General features: G+C 33.7%; 1 protein-coding gene across 2 annotated transcripts in view; it reads right to left on the reverse strand.

Moving 5' to 3' along the window:
• Positions 1-14,234, reverse strand: part of LOC149798938 (5-hydroxymethyl-dUMP N-hydrolase-like) — a 32,604-nt gene extending 18,370 nt beyond the window's left edge. Inside the window, exons 1-2 of one of the 2 annotated variants that reach the window (XM_089957853.1) lie at positions 14,109-14,234; positions 1,077-1,244 (exon numbers count right to left, since the gene is read on the reverse strand). In XM_089957853.1, the coding sequence (XP_089813979.1) occupies positions 1,077-1,212 (136 nt within the window). In that variant the 5' untranslated portion in view covers positions 1,213-1,244; positions 14,109-14,234. The other variant, XM_089957854.1, reaches the window with a different exon arrangement.
• Positions 14,235-23,174: the final 8,940 nt, after the last annotated feature.

A 23,174-nucleotide genomic window follows, 5' to 3' on the forward strand; every position in this document is an offset into this window, starting at 1 on the left:
TCAAAACAGGTATTCAGCAGATCATGGCATCTTGTTTGTATAAGTGAACAGTGACACACACACTGTGAACAATATTCTGATGACGGATCTTTCTACTTAAAAACTGGCCATACAGGAGATCTTTGCATATTAGATTACCAACTTAATCATATAGTACAAAATATTTGCATATTAGATTACCATCCTGAGGCGAATGGTAATATTACACCAACGTTTTCTTTGAATATAACAAATGAGGTAAAAGATATGAGAATTTAAATCACTTTAGCATAGAAAATTCAAAATTGTTGACCCTGCCATTATTACTACAAAAATGGTAACTATGTCTTGTCATTTACAAGCAAAACAAATGGTAAAGGCAAATCTCTTCTACTCGAGTCAATAATGGTGCTGTTTGATATATACAGGAAAGAAAACAATTCTGAGCAGGTCATTTACCAAGGTAAACTAAAGATTTACTATTTGCATGAAAAATTACACCAAAAGAAAGATCATTTTCATTTAATTGTTTAAAATATACTTTCATAGGCTGACAGGAAAATCTAACATTACATCAGTGCATTCATTTTTTAAGCTGATTTAGGTTAGCTATCAGCAAAGCCCAACAAAAATAAATTTCAGAACAGAGATTTACTTTGTGAAGCACGCCAGTGTAGCGATGAATAGTAATGACACTTGCATTACCTTCAAACCGCAACATTGTGAGACAGTATTAAAAAAGAAGAACTTTTGGGCAATTGGAGTCCAGGCATGTGGAATTTCAGTCTGGGCTTGTGAGTTTATTTAAGTTACCAGCCAGGGGCCTGTGTCTAAAAAAATGTTTTCTTTGAGTTAAGTGAAAATGCAAAGCCATGAATATCTACAAATCCTGTTTTAAAAAATAATATATTTCTAAATAAAAATTAGTGTTTCATGACATATCAGCACAATAATGGCTATATGGCAAAACTGACTAAATATGACTAAAAGTGTGTACTGTCGACTGGTTTTGTTTCCAGTGTTTTATTTTTTTTTAGTGCCCCTTTCCATCAATGCTTAAGTTCATTTAAAGTTCATATCCTTAGTATTCTACCTACATATTTCAATTTCCTTGATACCAACATGTTCTGTAAGAACTGTGCCATAAGCTTGCAGCTGTTCTATAATTCGACCATACAGTTCAACATCTTGACGGCCTGCACGAATACTGCCACAAAAATAGATATTTCTCATTATTTTCTTGTATATGTTCCAGCTCCAGAAGCCTGCAAAAGTTTTAAAAAAAGTATAGTACTTCAATATAACATAGTCCAGCTACAAATTATCTAACTAAACATAAATAGTTTCAAATATAAAAATGTTTCGATATAGTATATAGTGTGACCCCGCTAAAACACGGTAGTTGGGAGCCACAGAACCCAACTGAGATAGAGACCAAAATGTGTTATAAGCAACCAGGTCAGTTAGCTAAGAAAATGATGCATGTACCCCAACTGCGGGTGGTAAAATATGTGCTTCATTGGCAGTTACCATCTTAAATTGATGCATATTAAATGGAAAATGCACCCGCAGTGAAAACAGAGAAGGCATATATTTTACTTTATTTAGAGAACTACGGATTGGTACATGTATGTGTATACTGTTTATATATACATGTCTCATGTATAGCATGAATAGAGTATCAACATCATGTACCCACCCGTGAATCTCATCACATACATTGAATCCACAATACAAGTAATTCCATTTAAAAAACTCACACAAATTTAAAATATTCAATAATTTTGTCACAGGTCATATAGCCTGAATTCAGTGGATAAGCAACGCAAAATCAAGTAATGAATGATGAAGCACATTTACTTTTCAGTATGTCCCAAGTCGGTAAAAGTTAGTTTGTGCTTAAGCCACCATTGGTATTGTTCGTAAGCACAAACCTTTTCCCTGCAAAAAGGAAACTTTCACGGCACAGTAAACGTGTTCCAGTCATGTTGGAATATGAACAAATCCATCAGATTCCATTGCTTTTATTTAAGTTTGGTAATGTCATCTTTGAAGAAAGATTCTTTGCTTTATTCAAGATTGTAGTCTGCTTTCTTCGATGAAAGGTGCATGCATTATTGAAGTCTCCACTAAATGCCAGCTTTGGAGAACTAAACAAATGCCCGTTTCTTATTGTGGTGGCAACGTCAAATAAATGTATTGCATGATTGAGACTGACTTTTTTCCATTTGCTTAGTATGCTTTCATAACAGTCGGTGCTTCAAAGGTAATGTTTTCTTTGAAATTTCAGCAAACTATTTTATCTGGGCACATTTTTAAAAAAGGAATTGGCCGTTGTTTGGTCGATTGTAAAGTTCCTCCCTGCCTATTAAATAGACCAACAAGTAAGATGTTGTTTCTTTCTACATTTGTGGTAATGGAGTGATGCTGCCTTCCATTCATGTGTCAGAAATATAACAACGGTCGATAGAGATGCAGGTGTTCTGGTCTGATGACAAGGATTAGTATGGAAAATGTGGGTGTTCTGAAGGATTTAATTCTGAGTGGAAAGAAGAGGAATTTTACTTACCATCCACATACAAATGTCAGTATATGTAAATATATTAATTATTAGGAAGTGGCCAAAATAAGGATGAAAGATAGATTTTGAGATAATGCCACGTCTTGTTGATCTCCGCTACCAGAAATGTCAACAACAAAAAAGTGGATATCTCACAACATACAGTACTCGTGCTCGATGTCAACATAAGCAGATATTATATAACAATTCGCTGTTAAGATGGTTTGTCGATATGGTTTTTCATGTGGCCTTTGAATTTCTCCACCCTATACCAATGGTTTTATATACAAATTTAAACAGACAATAATGTCCCAATAAAAGAAATCGCCAAATGGTATATTTTGCCACCAATAAGGAAAATAAAATCGTACTTTGTGACATTGGCGAAACCCTACGTGCTCCTAGACTAAATTTTTACATTTTATTTTTCATACTTTTAAGAAGAAAAAACTATTTTTTCATGTACAAGAAAAACACATAAAATTTCAGGAGCTATGCCATGATTGTCTTGTATTATTCATGTGCAATTTCTTCCCCAAAATGATAAACTTTTTAGGGTTTTTTTCACACTTTTAAGAAAGATTTTTTTCGAGTACAAGAAAAATACATGTTTATAAAATTTTGGGAGCCACACAGCAACCGTGTTATAGCCGAATTCGTGTTTTAACGTTGCTATAGTGGGGTCGCAATGTACTCACATTTAATTCAATGCTTCTTTACTGAAAATTTGATTCATGAAGAGCAGGGGTTGTTTTATAAATACAATTTACAAAAAAAGTCACAGAACACAAAAATGTCAGTTTGGTTTATATTTTTATGTTTCATGCCACTAATCCCATTCAAAAATGTGTACATGGTAGGAACTCTGTTTATCCATTTCATTATAGTATTCAATACACAATATTTGTATCTACAGTTATTTGGATTTTAATAATTTGAAAATATTTTGGGTAAATTAAATAGTACAGGGAAGTTCTTTTAGTACGTACGCATGGTGGAGGAGTAACCCAAATACTTACACTTGCCTATGGGGTGGGTGGGTGAAACCTCGATAATAATTTGTCTAATATGTAACCTGTTTAGTCTGTGTTTGAATTTTAGTGGACACTAGACAAACTGTTTAAAGTTACGCAGCTTATTTCTTTGAAGCCACCAGACATTCAACATCGGTGGACTATCTGTTTTATTAAACATGTTAATATTAGTAATCCTTTATGGTTTCTGCATAGATTAAATATAGGCCATCCTATAGAATTCAGGGTGGTGGGGAGTAGGGTGCATGAAGCGTGTTACGTATGCAGGTGGGGGGTGTAAAAAAGTATGCATGTGTATAGGGAGGGGTCGAGCTTTGCCAGATTTCTGCATACATACTAAATGGATAACCCCTACCCATAGTAAAGCAAAGTCTTTCAATATTATTTATCACGTCTATTTTGTAACAAGTATATTGCTTCCATTTTCCATGCAAGTCCACAACCCTTGGCTTGTAAAGGCAGCATTAAATTTGTTTTAAAGTTGACATTCCTTTTAATCAGGCAACAAAGTTTTAATACATGTTAGTGCCAAGTAGAGTTCTACATCTTCTAGCAATTCTTTGACCTTAATCCCTCAGCTTATAAAGGCAGCACCCTCTTTGTTTCCACACATGATAAGCATTTCATTGTGTTTTTATACTTGCTGAGTAACAGATGGTGGTTATTTAAAATCCCTGTGATCTTGCCATACAAATGATGTGTTCAGCTGCATCCTTTAAAAGATTACAGACTATGATTAAAGCGTTACTTACTGAGCCTAAGCACCTGCATAACAAAGTGAGGCAAATGAAATAGAGATATTTACAGCAACCAGACAACTAAGGATCTTTATCAATGAGGATGCATTAAATACTGACATTCAGATTGTAGGATACTGTGAATCACAAACATTAGGATTTAACTTTCATAATTTGTAAGGTGTGCAGAATTAACATAATGTGGGATATTGGTCATTGGATCATAGTAAACTATTTTTAAACCAGGATGTGACCTATAATTGAATTAATGGATTTATCATACAAATGGATTCAAAATGACAAGCATTTTGGATTTTAATGGATTTAATTAGAATGAATTGTAATTTGTCAATTTATTTGCGACATATTCCACTCAATAATACATTTTACACAGGTTTGGTCATTATCTATCCATCCATCCATCCAGTCTGGCTTGTTTGCACTTCCAAAAAGGGAAATCCAACTCACTAACGACACATCAACCGTTCAGATGATAAATATCTTGCGTTGGCATCCCAAAGTTTCCCTGTCTTTTATATCATTAGTATATCTAGAAAACTGTAGACTCTAGGATCAACACTTCCTATTTGTATCAACAGGCTCACTAATGTCAACACAATCTCTTTTACAGTGTCAGCTATAGTAAAAGCTTAATCATCCCAATTTAGTTACAGTTTTTATGTTACAATGTATACATCAATTTAGCAAATTACAAGTTACTGGCCCATTCATTTTCTAAAAGAAAATATTTCCACTCACACCCCCATCCACCCCAAATTAAATGGCCAGTACATCTGCTGTATACCAAATAAATATCGCAAGATAATTATGTGTGTGTGTGTGTGTGTGTAAATTGGATTTTTAACATAGCTTTAACAATTTCAGTCATATTGCTACGACGTCTGCAGTGTGGCAGATTATAGTGATGTCTAGCACTGAGGCATCATGCCACAGACATGTAGCATGATGTCCCACCCAGTCACATTATCCTGACACCAGGCCGACCAGTCCTAGCACTAACCTCTTAATGCTAAGCGTCAAGTGAGACAGCTGTTTGTAACATTTTTATAAGTCTTTGGTATGACTTGGCCTGGGTTCGAAATCTGCGACCTCCTGCACACAGGCAGATGTTCTAACCACTAGGCCAATGGAACGGTCCCCAACATTTAATTCTGTTTTGTTTTTTTCAGAAAGAATAATTATAATTACATGAGAACATATCAACTACACACTACACATACACCGCTCCCTCGATAACTCGCGCCCGGATAACTCGCGATCCCGCTTATAACGTGGTGTCCCTCTTGGCTCCCGATTTTTTCCAGAGAAAATGTATATAAAATATCTTTAAAATATGCTGAACATGAAAAAATTACGATAAGAATTGATAAATTAAACCTTGATACATTGCTCGTTTTATCATCGAAAATGGTGATTAATGCCCGTAAAAATATAATTCATATTTTGAAATTTGCAAGTTCTAAAGAAGAATTAATTTCAGAGATCTCGAAAACGCTTAATTACCCATATTTGGATGCCAATTTTTGATCTGGGACGCAGAAAATCACTGAGGCGGGAGTCCTCCGTACGCATGTAATAGGTGCGCGGGAAAATTCAAAGATTTGCCGGTCCTGTTTCAGCCACCTGCTTTGTGGGAAAATGTGTTGATCAGTTAACTGTGTTGATATTTACAATGACAGAATTCAGCGACTGAAAGACTCTTTGATGTACTGTTGCCATTTTATAAGAGTACATTAAAAAAAAAAGAACATGATGCAACAGCTAGGCGGCTAGTTCAAAGGCTTTCACTGGTGGCCGAGTGAGAAAATGTACTGATATTTAGTGATTGAATTCAGAGGCAGAAAGACCCAGTTTTAAAATCCTAGCGAGACCTCTGTTCAAAGATATCGTATATTATGTAAGTTTTTATGATAAATAGTTGTCAGTATACTGTAAATGAACAGTCTGGTGGATTGTGCTGACAATGATTGCCCCACAGCCGAATACATGTCAAATGAAACTATTTTTAAATCCATAACGAACAAATTTGCAGCAGAAGACGATTCTAAATGGAGTAACACAAGTGTTGAAAGTGATGCAGACGCAGATGTTGCACCCCACAATATTTTGATACTGCCGTAAGGTGGCTGGAGACCCAAAATGTTGACTACGTAAAGCTCATGCAGTTGAGAAATCTGAGGGATTTTGCTCGGCGGCAGAGAAACCAAGGAGTAACACACACACAAAAAATTAACTGATTTTTTCAAAAAGTGAATTGATATTTGTCAAGCGTGGCACAAACGGCAAGAATTAACTTGTTCTAATTTACGTTGTTTTAAATTTGTAGACCAATTAAATATGTTAGTACTGATTAACCCTTGTTTTTTTTGTTTTCCATTTTACTTCTATCGCATTCAAATCTATATATCTATCGTTCGATCGACATTGTTTCTCGAAAAGAGTCGATCTTTTGTATATAAAAAACGTCTAATTTGGATCAAACAATAAAACTAGAATGTATCCAATTCAACATAAAAATTAGTGACGTAGTACACAATGTGTAACGTGGTACATATGTTAAGCAAACGGAAACCACGTGGAATAATGTTTTCGATGATCGCATCAATATACTGTAATTTATCCTGAAATTAATGTTGTCCTATGAGGAAATAACAAAGTACACCGTTATGAAGAGATATTTATTCACAGTTAATCTCAAAACGATTATAAAGTGAGTATTCAACAGTATAATCTGCCTACCCCCTCCCCCCATTTTTCCGTTATGTCGTCACTTTATTGGTTTTGGGCTTATTTTATAGGTCCCTCGATAACTCGCGCCTCACTTATAATGCGGTCGATGTTTCTGGACCCCGATGTGCGCGAGTTATCGAGGGAGTGGTGTACTCTAGTATTATCATAACCATATTATTCATCTAACTTTACAAACCATAATTATGAAAGATGAATAATACATATACATAACAATAAAGGGGGCCTCGAGTGGCCGAGTGGTCTGAAGCACTCTCCGTTAGGGATCACTGCCATCTCACCTCTGTCTGCCTGGGTTTGAGTCTCAGATTCGGCCAATGTGGGTATGTGAGAAAGCTTGCCAGTAGCTTCTCGAGGGTCGGTGGTCCTTTCCGGGGATTTCCCGGGTTCTTCTTCCACCATTAATACTGGCTGCCATGCATAGCCCATCGTGTGCTGAAAAATGGCATTAAACCCTACAACAATAACAACAACAACAATCAAATGCCAATGTGTAATGAAATGGATTTTGATAAACCTAAAAATATATCATTAACGTACAGAAAAATGCAGCACAAATTATTAAATGGAGAAATTATTTAAAACAGATTCAACTGCTGGTTTAAACCACATTTCATTAGACAACTATGATCACTAAAATTGGTTCCTGGTAAATACTGCTAATAACACAAAGTGCTCTAAGTAGTCAAAGTACTTATTAAGGAAAATCCATTGAAAGAATATTTTCAGCTATATGAGTGACAAAGATATATATATACATATATGTTGATTCTTCCAAATCTAATTGAACATTAATTTAAACTGAAATGGATTTAAGTGCCCTGCATTAAAACATTACTAGTCATATACAGCCATCTCCAATCGTTTATGCTAACAAGCTGCCATTCCGACATATATTTTACAATTACATAATGTTGCCATCACATTAACAAAACAAGCCAGATACAATCTTCAATAAACAAGCCAGATACAATCTTCAATAAAAACAATGCATCCTTCAAAGAAGTCAGCACCAAATTCGGATGAAAAGCAATGGAATCTGACCAAAGTGATCAATGATTGGATATGTTTACTGTGCTGAGAAAGTTTCCATTTTTTTGCAGGAAAACAAAACTACAATATTCTTGTCTGGCCAGAAGGTGAAGTTGGGGCATCTCACAAAGTTGTTTGTGAAACATTTTCATTTGTTAGTTTCTCTTTTCCCTAAGCATAGCCTCATCCCCATTGGTAGCCTTAGCAGGATGATTGAAGTCTTATGCAGACCAAAATCTAGGTCAATTTAAGTACATGTAACGTATCACAACAATCATTTGCTACTGGCAATAATAAATATAGTTGCTAACTGTTACTGAAACGTGTTTGTTGACAATGAGATATAGATCAAACAAGGACTACCATTTCTTTTACTTTATATGCTTATATTGTGTATTCTAACGATTTGACCAATTTATGAATCTTCTAACATGTGACCTACATTCTAATTCATGGATTTTACATTTACATGTACACTACTTAATACATTACGGATTTATTATGCAACAGTAACACAAATGCAAATTGTCCCAATACAAGTGCACTTCAAGCTAGTTTTGTCTTCATTTGATAACAATATCCATTGTGTATTTTCTCAGTGTAAATCCTGCTCACTCACAACAGGTCACCCGTAAAAATTTTACTTGTATGTTAATTTTTTTAAAAAGTCTCCTCCTCAATACTGACATCCACTTATCTCAACAATATTACCTCTGGCCCAAGGATGTCAGTATAAACTAGCAGTATTAAATATTAACTGGTTTCCAATGGTCATCTGCACTTTTATTTGAGAAGTAACTTATAAATGGCAGCAATGTTTTGTGAAACAATTCACTAATTAGTATTCAGATACAAAATAAGAATAATTTCTATACATTTGAAAAACAAGATGTGAATCATTAAATACAATAAATCAATGCCTGGAATATATTATTATTTCAGTTGTAGCATAATTTCAAGCCTTTATTTTTTACATCTTCAATGTAACAAACTGCTTTTATTACCATTTCATCAATCTCAAAGTAAAACAAAACAAAGCAAGCACAGTGTCAATGACACCATCAACGTACCATATGGAAACTGGTTTACATGTATTAAAATGTTTAGCATTCCCCACCCCCACCCCGAGTTTAATAGCACAGCATAAACAAAATAAGGTGATTCTTATTTTCTCATTTCAAGCACACAGTCAGTATTTATAAAAAAATCAGTTGTCAGTGATGCTTGTAATACTAAAATACTCAGGTTGTTAGGGGTGAAACAATTCATTGATACTTTTTCTGTAACAATACACATATCGATACAAGAGATGGAGAATCAATACAAAGGAATACCGTATGCAAGATATTTTAGTCTTCAGCAGAATTACTATTAGTTTGTTATTTTTTAAATGCAGAATTCATCTGAAACAGCATTTGCAGTACGAGGCACTCATTTTTATTATTAGAAACAAAAAAGACTATTTTGGAATAGCCACTCACCGTCTGCAAATTAACTCAGTTACGTATTTCGTAATCTGACCACCACCACACCGTTCCATGCTTAACCCCGCAGCATATTCAGCATATAGTTAGAATCCAAACGTGTCATTACTCCTCATTTAATAACCACTTTTATGTGACGTTTCTATGATGAATTTCATCTTGTCTACTTTTGTCAATTTGAAAGCAGCACTACCAGTGTCACATAGTGAAATCTCACTGGTGGTTACTGCTTGTTCCAGTCCATGTTAATACATAACTACCAGTCAGGAGTTAGTGAAGCCTATTCCCTGCATGACAAACAGGAAGTACTAGCAAAGCAACAAATTTCTCACAGAAGTCATTGATATGTAGTACTTAAAGATGCTGTCAGGGTGTGTGATTGGACAAATCATCCAGAATTTGTACAATGTGCTCGATGAAGTATAAAATTTTGTTTAATGGTTCTTGTCGTGACATCTGTTTTTCAGGTAGGCTGCTGTTTGCAAATCTGGATTCTTCAAACATGACACAACTGGTTGTTAAAGTAAATTTGATTGGCACATTGTGCCCCGGAATAAGCATTATGGTGCAGTTTGAACCTTCCATGAAGGATATTTTACAAATGCTTGTTTAGAATACAGGCTACTTGGTAAACCCAAAATGTCTGATTCCCAGCTTGGTTAATTACGTTTTTGTTCAGCAAATACTGGCTGGTGATAGTCATTATGCCAACAATTTGTAAAATTATGAAACATATTGGATAATTGATAATGGAGATACCAGAGAGTGATTCTGAGCCCCCAAATGGTGTTAAATATGAGTCAGCTGTACATGCTCAATAGACAAAAATTGACAGCATGATGGTCAATCTCCCTTTCAGCGGTATTTGGAAATTAAATGTAGTAAGGACAGAATATTGAGCATATTTAAAATATAGACAATTTAAAAGTAGAATGCAATTTTCATTTTTTTAATCAATCGATTTTATGCTACAAAATCATATATCCATATCAGGGTTAAAATGAACTGAATAAATAAAGATGAAGAAAAAAAATGAAATTAAGAAATAAAGATATTTATTTGAATACCTGTCTGCACAACCAGACTATGGCATTGACGGACTAAAAATCCTAATACGGCATTATGAAACAGGTAAGAAATCTGGCAAGGTAATTAGTAAACTAATGATATAAGAAAGTTAGTTTATGTTAATGAAAAATCCTATTTTGGAGCAGATGTATCCAAAATACAATATCTGTGAGCTCTGGAAAACTGCAAATAACAGCCACAAAGATCAGTTCCCCAACATCTTCAAGCTGACAAAGCAAACTATGCATATGCCCTTCAGAAGGAAGCACAGAAAAATATTCATACACAGATAAGGAACAGTATACTCAGAAATAATGAACAGATTAATACTTATACAACATGAGATGACATCTTTTAAAGACTTTGATTTCATAAGAGTTCTTTAAAAATAAAACCGCAGAAAGAAAGAGAGATATTGAAGTGTTATGTAAATACTGAACTATGACCATTTCGTCCGCCTCCTCCTTTTTCTACTCTCCCCTTCTTTCGGTGACAAAGGGTGAAGTGTCCCTCAAGATAAAATCCTGGCAGCAGCATCTCTCCTTAAATTGTACATGGGGAACAAAGTTGGAATTTCTTTTTTTTGCAAAGATATTTAACCAGTGAATGTGCAGGAGTTGATGGAATAAAGTTAGCACAGAATCAGCAAGGGGGGCAGATTTTAAGCAGCTCAATCTTTTGCATCTGCAGAAAGTACAACGTGATAGATTTTGTTGGTATTCATCCTCATTCCCATGCCCAGACTTGTTCTAGGTGAGATTTTCTTTGCACGAGGAAATTGCTTTATTACTTGTTTTGAAGATAACATCATAATGTCTTCGAAGTTTAAGTGAGACATGAAATTGGTAATAAGATGTCTTCAAAGCATTCATGCCATGCAAAACAAAGGGCCTGGTGACTAAAGTGAGTTAAAGAGAGCCACCATTAAATGGCCTAAAACGCTGAATAAAACTCACTGACAACCAACAGTAGTCTGTCTGAAAGTTTTTTTGTTCTCTTGTCATCGATGAGAATTGCATACAAATATATGACAACTATATCTCTATCTATAATCTGCATAGTTGAAATACAACCAGTATGTCAACATATATAAAGAAGCACCACCTACCTTCCGAAAATGGAAAGACTATCAAGTTCATATGTGTATCGATATGTATTGTATTGCAGGCTGTGTATTGTGAATTGTATCAATATGCAGCACAGGTGTATCGCTTCACCCATACTGGTTGTGTTAGAATTGTGAGCAAAATCAATCTATATAATGAGCAATGTCTGTCATGCCTGCTTTCAGCGAGCTCTTTCAAGCAATCACAATGGCATCAGTCCCAGAGTGTGCACATCTGGAAGTCTGGTATACAGCAAAAGACCACTATGTCATGTATCTCATTCATTAACAGAAACATTACTGAGGTCAATAAAATGCTATATATTTCTTAAATATTTCATTTAAAACCATTTTGAAATGCCAGACAAACACTACTGAAATTTCAGTGAAACACTTGAAAGAATCTGACATATTTCAATTTATACTTAAAAAAAAATACTAATGAAATTTAACTGACATTTTATTTTTACATGGGATGCTTTTTTATAGGTTCACTCTGTGCAACTGGACATCATACAGTCTTGTTTTATTTGCTATGCAGCTTTCCTTGAAGTCTAGTGTAGCAAAAGTTATTATTGCAGTTTGTAAGTTATTTTAGCAGTCTGAAGTTATTTAAGCAGACTTTTGGCAGGTTGCATTTAAAAGCTCCACACTGATTATTAATGCTGATGTTCTAAGCAGCTGGGGTAAAATAACTGATTAAAAACTGTTTATTTACTGGCAAGACTTAAATAACTAAAGAACTGCTTAAGAATTAGTCATGTAACTTTATGTAAACAAACTGATCGACATTTGGTGTTGTTGTAGGGTTTAACACCATTTTTCAGCACAAGATAGGCTATACATGCCGACCAGTATTAATGGTGGAGGAAGAACCCAGGAAAACCACCGGATAGGACCAACAACCAACGAGAAGCTACCTGCAAGCTTTCTCACATACCCATATTGGCCATGCCCGAGACTCGAACCCACGCAGGTAGAGGTGATATGGTAGTAGCTACGATGTCGTAGCCTCAACTTGATTTGTTGTGGTTGATGCTACGAACTGATCCCATATCATGTAATGGAGCAACAAAAATGATCACTAAAGTCAGAAAAACAAACAGTGTAGAAATCAACTACATAGGTATAATCATGTTGTGAAAGAAGTTTGGCTTATTTTGAATTTATTAAGCCCTTACACGATAAAATAAATTGGCATGGTTACTCTAACCGTATCCTGTCCGCCATGACAGATAACACGAGACTCTCGCCGTGACCCCTTTTCTACGTAAGGCTTGCCAGACCATATTTTGGATATTCTAGGCTATATTATTATCAATTAAGTGCGAATAATCGCTTCTTGGTGGAATTTCAAAGTTGCTGATAAACGTGTTTACTTTTAATGCGCAGAATTTCTGAACCAAACGACGCCAAATTTTTACTACGATTTGTTTACATTTCCAAATATGGCATCAATGTCCTTATATGGCACACAAATAAACGAGGCTGAGAACGGAAGTAATCATTATTTGAAATAATATGGCGGACGATCTAAACGAAAATATCGGCTAAAAAAGGTAAACGAGATTTTACAACTATTTCTACAATGATTTTCGATACTTCCGGTATTAAATAAGAGGACTACTCAATTTATTGGATTATATGGAAGGACTATGTTTAAAGTGTTATTATTAGGCTAAAAGAGTGCCGGGTGTGAATCACACCCGGCTTGCTCCATTAACACGTATATGCTCATGTTAGTACCCTGTCCACGAGGTACGAGTAAGGGTACTAATATTAGTACTAATATGGTAGTGATCCATAACAGTAAGCGCTTTAGACCACTCGGGGCCTCAACTGATTGACAGTCTTGGTTTTTGCAGGCACTGCTAAGCAACTGGCAGATAACTGCTAAAATGATAAAACTGCTAAGGTTAAGAAACCCTTTAGAAACTGCCTTCCATTCTGATTTGGTTAGATGAAAAACAGGCATACTTTAAAAAGTTTTTCACGGTTTAAACAAGTGTACAAAAACCTTAGAATGTCACCTCTTTCAATGGCCACTAACATTATTTTCTTCACTCAAGTATCTGAGCAATAATGACTGCAATCATAAAAAATGTCTTACGTTGTAGGACTACTGTTGACAGAGTTTCGAAGTCTTGTAATTATAGGAACTATGCATAGTTCAAATCACAACACAGCTGCTACATTACATATCTCACATGCACGCACACAAAAAAAAACGTAATAACAGCATCGATGTGTTCTTAACTTAAAAAAAAAGTACCGACAGCATCGATGTATTCCTAATTTGAACAATGAATTTTAAACAAAACTCGTGTATAGTTCTTTTACCTCCAAGCTGATAAACGCGGGAATTACAATTGGAACACAAACTTCGATAAGTTCCGGAGTTTTCCAAACCACATCAAATTTATTGTTATGAATGTCTCCAGCTAGGGGCCGGTCATTGTAATGTCATGTTTGTAAGCGTCTATCGACTATGATCAATCGTAGAATTTCGAAATTTGAATGTATCACCGTATACGAGGCATAGTAACTTAATAAATAAATATTGTTGCCAGCTGGGGCTTAGACGACGATAAGGGAAGACATTCGAATTTAACCAAATAGAGCGCATATTGAGGAGCATAATGTATGAACGTATTGGATTTAGAAACAGTAATTGAAAGGCTGAGTTCAAATTCTAGCGTTGACCTCTTTTTTATTTGGGCACCAGACACATGCCCCCCCTCCACCTAGCCAAAGAATAAAAGTGTTTTTATGTTTCACTGAGTCCCCCAGATATGTTGCTTTGTTTTTTAAATTTAAACAGAATTTCGATCAAAAATTTTAAATGAATTTTTGACGGGGTATTTATTTCCTAGTGTATTCTATAGGATTGTTCTTCCGAGTCGGTTTCGATCACCTGACTCGGAGTCCCTCTCCTAGTATCTTTGTTACCTTGGCTAAAGGTTGCCTACGTCCCGTGTTTGCTATGTGTGAATGTGCTATATGTTTGTTCGTGCTATGGTTGTGTTCGTGTTGGGACAGCCGTCTATATCGAATTCTTCCCCAGTTGTCCTGTGATCCTTATAACATGGATCTTCTAAATTTTGTACATATTTATATTTCCAAGCTTTTAGAATAAGAATTTTGAATTTTGGGCGAAGTAACGGTGTAATATTTTTAGGGGGGAAAAAAAAACTACTATTGTTTTAGTGTGTGCTATGTGTGTGTCGTTCTTCGCAAATCTATATTCTGCTGAGGTCAGCTGTGTTCGAGAGAGCTCCATATTTACTTTATTGTTTTTACTTCACTCTCTCGCACTTGGCTACCTTTATTTATTTATTATGTTTCCGAAAAGGGTTGCCAAAGATTTTATTTCCTATACAGTTGAGTGACATTATAGGTGTTAGTATAGATTGGTTTCTTTTGTGTTGTATGTCTACTTTTCCATGTCGCATGTCTGTTCCTTCCTTCCTAGCTCCATGTGAGTGTAGGTCTCTGTCCTATAATTCTCAAAGTAAAAGAAAGGTATTAGTATTCAATATACATTTGCTTAAGTAGAAATGGAGAGGTATACGTTCTACTATTATTTATCAAGAGTAGGCAGGAGTAATGTCCCATTGGGGTAACTACCGTTGGTAGTTATCATTACATATGCCTCTCACTTTAGTTTATTTTCCTATGACTATTATTTGGCCACAGGCCATCATTGTTGTAACGATATAGTCAGTAATTTTATACAGCGTATTTTTAGTAAAATTCCCATCAAGATATAAAATGCTTTGTTGTTTATATTTATCTGTTTTGTTTATTTCAGCTATTACCTTGTCCCTATTTATTTTTGTTTTTTCACATTGTATTATCACATGGAATTTAGAAAACGGGCCTCTTTTACACAGTGGACATTTTGGCGGTACTCTGACCATGCGCCGTCTCACTGCAGCCTCTCCTGTCAACCATGCATTGTGCATGTATTTAAAGCAGAGGCTTTGAATTTTAAGGGAGCCTAGTTTCATCCAGTGCCCCCATGCTCTGTCCCAGTTAACGTATAAATTTTCTTTTTCTGCCGTGCTTTTAATATTTTTTGTTACGTCCTCCCTTATCCAGTTATATGTTAAAGTTTCCTCTTTATTCCATAGTTCTTTTTTATCTCTATATTTTATTAGTAAATCTTTAATGTTTTTGAATTTTCTTGGAATTTCTAATTGTTTTATTAACTTATTATTTTTGTAAATATCGTCCCTATTTCTTATGGAGAATCCATAACGGTATATGTAAATACCTTCCCATGGACTCTTTGGTTCTAGTCTTAGCCTCTTAAATCTATTTAAAATATTGCCGGCTTTAAGTAGTATAGGGCTGGGGAGTCCTACCCCTCCCCTTTCTTTAGCTTTATATAGTGTTTCTTTATTAATATAATGAAGTTTAAAATCCCAAATGTAGTCTATTATATTATTATCTATTGTGCTTAATGCTTTGTTACTAATATCTATAGATTTTAAGATATAATTAATATGGGCGTACATGTATGTTTTCGCTACTTGTACTCTCTCCATTAGGCATAGTGGCGTTAGTGCCCAGATTTTCACATTCTGTTCGATTGCTTCTCTTATTTGTCTGCAGTTTTTCTTCTCTTCATTTTCTCCAAAATTGACTCCCAAAACTTTGACCCTTTTCTTGATTAAATGTGGGGGCAAACCTGGGTGGTTACCTCTCCAGTTTCCTATTTTGAGTATTTCCGTTTTGTCGTGATTAATCTGTGATCCTGATGCTTTGCTAAATCTGTCAAATTCTTGGATCAGGTGTTTAAAGGAGTTATGATCCTTTATAAAGTTTGTACAATCGTCGGCGTGTTGTAACATTTTCACTTCTTCTTTTATATTTGGTATTTTAATACCTTCAATATCTTTATTTAGTTTAATGCTCATGCTTAGTATTTCAATCGCTATTACATATAATAGCATAGATAGTGGGCAGCCTTGCCTCACCGATCTTTTAATATCAAATTTACCCGTCTTTGCTCCATTCACCTGCACTCTTGAAGTTATTTTTTTGTACAGGATTTTGGTCCATATTTGAAATCTGTTTCCAAAGCCAAATTTCTCTAAGACTTTTTGTATATAGTTGTGTTCTAATCTATCAAAGGCTTTTTCTTGGTCAAAAAGTACCATGGCAGCTTTTTGTCCACTATCATTTATATGTTCAATAATTGTTTTTATACTTAATATATTATTTTGTATATCTCTGCCTTTGGGACCACATGTTTGATTTATATTTATTATTTTCCCCATTTCCTTTTTTATCCTATTCGCTAAAATTTTTCTTAGTATTTTATAGTCCGTATTTAGGAGGGAGATGGGCCTCCAATTTTTAAGATCTTCCCTATCCCCCTTTCCTTTATACAGTAGTGTTATTATCCCTTCCCTCATACTCTCTGTCATGACATCATTTCTAAGTAAAATATTATTATACAACCATTCTAAGATGAGCGACAACTCACCACAGAATTTCACATAGCTTTGACCTCGAGCTTTTAACTTTAACTGGTTCGTGCCGCTGGAATAATTGTAGTTCTACAGTGTCAGACATAGCACTTTATTTGTGTTTTAGTGCTGTGTCCATGACGCCCAAAACATAAATATTAGCGTTGAGGTCTTACATGACGCCCAAAACATAAATATCAGCGTCGAGGTCTTACATGACGCCCAAAACATAAATATCAGCGTCGAGGTCTTACATGAAGGACTAATCATTTACCTAATAATTGAAATTGTACTTCATGATGATTAATATTTGTAATCATTGTTCTAGCAGCAGAGAGGGTGAACAGACCTTTTGCTGAAACATCATTTTTGAAAAATAAAGCTTCCTACGAAAACGAAAAATATAAGCGTAATAACGCCAAACCGAAGCCAATAACTTTACCGAGAGTTTCTCTAATTGGGTTAGTTTGTTTTGTTATACTTTGTTTTTGTAGTTAGTGTTTTTTTAAAAAAGTATACGCGTTTTGTTCACCCACTGGACGTTTTACATTGAGGTCACACCCTCTCGGCTGCTATAATTAAATCATTATTATATCAACCAAATATCAAGACCTACATGATATCTTGTTCTGGGATCATGTAAATTTATTGTTTTAAATCCGTGTGGAGTAGATTGTGCTTTTGAAAATAAATCTTCAAACATAATCATGTCCATATCCCCACTACACCAAGTCTGATGAATATTTCACAGAGTATGTGTATCAACTCCATTAAAGACAACTAAAATATTAGTTATCTCTGATCACTTTAGGTATTTGTACATATCTCTGAGTAACATAGATAATATCTGTATTTGTATGCCTTCTATGGGAAAATATTCTTGCTGGATTTGTTTGTTTGTCAAGCATAACATCATCATACACAACTAAATTATTCATAAATCCATCTACCGGTAATTCATCTACGGATGGTGCTTCATTAATATCTGTAATACAATTAATAATAGCATCGCCATCTTCATTTAATAACTTTGTAGTTTTCATTAAAATCTTTAAGTACATCATAACGTCTCTGATCATCAACTGACGGAGCCACTAAATATAACATATCCCATTGAGTCATCTCATTATCAACTTAAGTAATAATTGTGCTTTACCAGACCCAGATGGACCTATTATTATCATTCTGATAGAATTTGGTAATGGTGAAATATGTTTTGCTGGCTCTTGTTTTCGTGTCGCTGAGAAATCAATGACATCTATGTTGTAGAAATATAATAAATAATATGGATCTATTGTGTTCGATGTAGAGCATCCACATCCACAGGTGGATTAACAACAATAATAACAACAAATAAAAGCATGCACTTACAGGTAAATTTGTAAAATGTGGTACAAATAAATATAAATTTATTTCTAATAATAAAATCGGTGGTGATATCACTACTTCATTTGGAAAATTACCAGAAACTACATGGGTTTAATACCCAGGAGAAAAACATATACAGATATATATATATACACTGTATATATATATATATATATATATATATATATATATATATATATATATATATATATATATATATATATAGATAGATATATACATATATACATAGATATAGACATATATACATAGATATATACATATAGACATACATAGATATATACATATAGACATACATAGATATATACATATAGACATATACATATATACTTAGATATATACATATATACTTAGATATATGTATAGACATATATACATAGATATATACATAGATATATATACATATACATAGATACATATATACATAGATATAGACATACATATATACGTAGATATAGACATATACATAGATATAGACATACATAGATATAGACATATACATATATACATACATATAGAGATATACATACATGCATACATATAAATATATACATAGATATAGACATATAGATATACATATATACATAAATATATAGACATAGAGATATACATATATACATACATAGATACATATACATATATACATAGATATATACATATAGAGATATACATAGATACATATAGAGATATACATAGATACATATAGAGATATACATAGATACATATAGAGATATACATAGATACATATATACATATAGAGATATACATAGATACATATAGAGATATACATAGATACATATAGAGATATACATAGATACATATATACATATAGAGATATACATAGATACATATACATATTTACATACATATACATAGATACATACATATATACATATATACATACATGCGTACAGAGATATACATATATACATACATATATACATATAGATATATACATACATATATACATAGATATATACATATCTATATATGTATATCAATGTATGTATATATATATATGTATATCTATATGTATTATGTATGTATGTATATATATATGTATATCTATATGTATGTATATATATATATATATATATATATATATATATATATATATATATATATATATAATCAATTACGAAAATATTAATGATATTATTTCTGCAATTAAAAAATTATAAAAAGAGCGCATAAAAATTCAACTTGATCCTGAAAAAATTATTTGTGATTTTGAATTACAAACACGTAAATATGAAAATAGATATATGCTGCCAGCAGAATATAGATTTATAAAGCAAATCCCGCAGGCTATGTTCCAGTCTGTGGCTACTGTGAAAGGTACAGAAGTTTTAAAAAAATCATATCTCTCTCATGCGTGATTGAGAAAATTAGATCAGAATTTTCTCGCGAATACAAAATGAAAAAAATATTAATACGCGCGTGAGGCATTTGAAACTTTTTATGTGAAATCGTGAAAATGAAAACAATGACAAAGTTATTAGTGATTCTGAAAGTGCAAGTAGTTAAAGTAGTTAAGGGGATTGTGAAGGCGAAAGTAGTGACAACGTCACCGATGAAAGTGAAAGTTATAGCAACTGGGGTTCCTGTTGTGGCTAGTGACTTTTGAGAATCATTAAAGAAACATAATTGACCTTGTGTAATTTTCCCCCCATAATTTGAATATATCCATCAATTTGATGATTTTACGTAGAGATTTATATTCAGATTTTCATTTCTTAAATCAGTTAAGTGTCAGGTCTGGTCAGTAAGTTTGAAATTTATTCTTGATAATAACGGATTATGACAACGTAGATAAACAGGATTGATATGCTCTTGTACAATCAAATATCCAGGAAATACTTGAGGTGTAAATGTATATAAAATATATCTTTACTGGGCCTGACTAGATTTTTCAAGATCTATTTGATAGCTGCCATCAATTACATCACATACAAGATTTACTGCGATTATTGATGTGATATTTACAATTCCCGGTGAAATGTGTCTGCCGCCACGATACGGGTCATTGTTATGTTTGAGAATACCTGCAAGCGGGGTTATTTTTTTCCGTGAGTCAACGATTTGTGGAAATTGTTCATTGATAATATCATTGACCCATATTTTTAGCTCATCTGTTTCAAATCCTGGTAATATATAAAATTTAGTAAATCTGCTTCATCTATTTTATAACGTTCAGCAAATAATTGCTTAAAATATATAATTTTTTCCTTCTTCATTAACCGAACACTACTAAAATTTACATTCTCAATACTAATTTGATTAGCATACTCAAGGTCTGATACAATTTGATTTAAATTTTGCATTATTTCAATGATTTTCCTTGTTAGATTGTTATTAGGAAACTCCAAAATATAATTTTTAAATGATTGTTCTAATGCCGTGGACACAATTATATGTTCATCTTTAATTTTATTTGCCATGATCTAAATTCATGTGCACTAACAATATTTATAAGTTTTTTGATCATGTTTGTGTATAATATGATAATTATAACGAAGATCAGGATTCCATGGATATTGTTTTCGATATTCTGGAGGATTTATTTTTAAAAAATTCGTTAATTGAGAAATTATCTCGTTGAGGTTCTGGTTGTCCTTTATGTTCTGGTGGAATTTCAGGCCATCCTAAAACACTTCTAATTGATGATTGATAAATAGCTATAACATATTCCTGTGAATTTATTTCTATCGCAGCTGATAATGTTGGTTCATGAACAGTGATAGCTATTTTTGATTATTTTCCTCTTACTGATTTAATTCTGTGCTGGAATTCATCATTGATTTGTTCAATTTGATAATTACCTGTGGGAATTCTGACAACTTGCCAATCAGGAGTTCCATCATCTTTACTTTTGTATCCAAATACCAGTGAATTATTTGCTGACAATCCACCAAATGATTTTGATCTGATATTTGGCCAGCTGTTATATACTCGTAATTGTGCTAGCGCTATTTCTTTCGCAGAATTGCAGTTGGAAAATTAATGCTAAATTCTGAATTAGTTGAGCTTAGTGATATCATCGTAGTTTTTGACGGAGTCGTATTAACGACAATCTGCTGAGGCAGCTTGTTCTGTGTTGACATTATTATTTAAATCCCAATTTTCTAAATCAGGCGTGGATTCTACCAAAGACATTATTTCCTTGTAAATTTTAATCATCTCCGTGAACTGAAAATCTGATATTTTCCCATCACTAAGGGTTGTTGATAAGTGGTAGTTTAGCAATTAATTCAGGACACCAATAATACAACACCGGGTCACCGTTTTCTTCGTGTTCCACCACGATAATCCCTCGTCATCTTGATCCAACATAACTAACATATCTAGAGGATCCAGTTAATGGAAAACGCCGTGAAATTGAAGTAGATATCGTATATGTTGTAGTACCGAGTATTGAATTTTATATATATACCGGTAACCTCAGTGTGATGTTTAATGGATTTATTGAGTGGATCCAGATGCTGATCCAGATGTTACCGTATATACTACACGATCGGTAATTGTTTTTATGTCAGAGAGTTTAATGTTGATGTCTGGTGGATATCCAAACAATTCGTATATGGCTTTATTTATGTTTCTACGAAAATTTTAAAATGTTTGTACATCATTAGATTATTCAGCTCTAAATGTGGTCATTCCATCGTTGATTGTCATTAACGAGTTGATCGTCGGAATGTTGCTATCTTCGACATATTTCTTCATTGCAGCGTCATCGCTTGATTCTGGTTCTCCAAGACCAGTAATTTTATTATTAGTCATATTGAGATAACCCATCATTGTATCACCTGTGGTTAATAAACGATCATTGATCTCAGTTCTGATGGTGTTGTTGTTGCTGTCTACATATCTTTTTGTTACCACATCGTCATCTGATTTTGGTTATCTCACATACATAATTGTATTTTTACTCATACTGAGATCACCGTACATAATATCCCAAATTCGTCTGATACGTCCAGCAATTTCTCTCATGATTGATCGAATTGATTCATCTGATTTTTTAATTTTATTGTTTTTAGTAAACACCCCTAAGGTATCTTCTGTTGCATCTGGAACCCGCAGAATAATATCTGTCAACGGGATATTACTCATCTTTTATCGTCCTTGTTTATCCTGAAAAACAACTTCATATTGGTCCACATTTGTAAGACTCAAAAGATTAGCGAGTTCGTCTTTGACCTTGTCATGGGTTGCATATTTAGATAAGTCGCCATGTTGAGTCTTGCTTAGGCGAGATGATCTTATGTAAATATCTACCATTATACTTTAAGATCTGTTTAAAACGACTCGTCTACTTGTATAATTGTGCACGACTTTATGAGGTGGTAATGTTGATGATGACACAGCATCGAGTACAGAAATTACTTCACGGCCACATATTGGCTCATCTTTTATTGTTTGTGTTGGTAATATTGAATACCAGTCTGGAGTTTTTATTGTGTTTACATAATTTAAAAATTTAATTGGTGGAGCCAGCCAATGATAACCAAAATAAATAATTCCACGTTGATCAATCGCGAAT

The sequence above is a fragment of the Sinohyriopsis cumingii genome, chromosome 5 (genome assembly GCF_028554795.1).
Source record: "Sinohyriopsis cumingii isolate HCF-2022 chromosome 5, ASM2855479v2, whole genome shotgun sequence".
Taxonomy (NCBI): Eukaryota; Metazoa; Mollusca; class Bivalvia; order Unionida; family Unionidae; genus Sinohyriopsis; species Sinohyriopsis cumingii.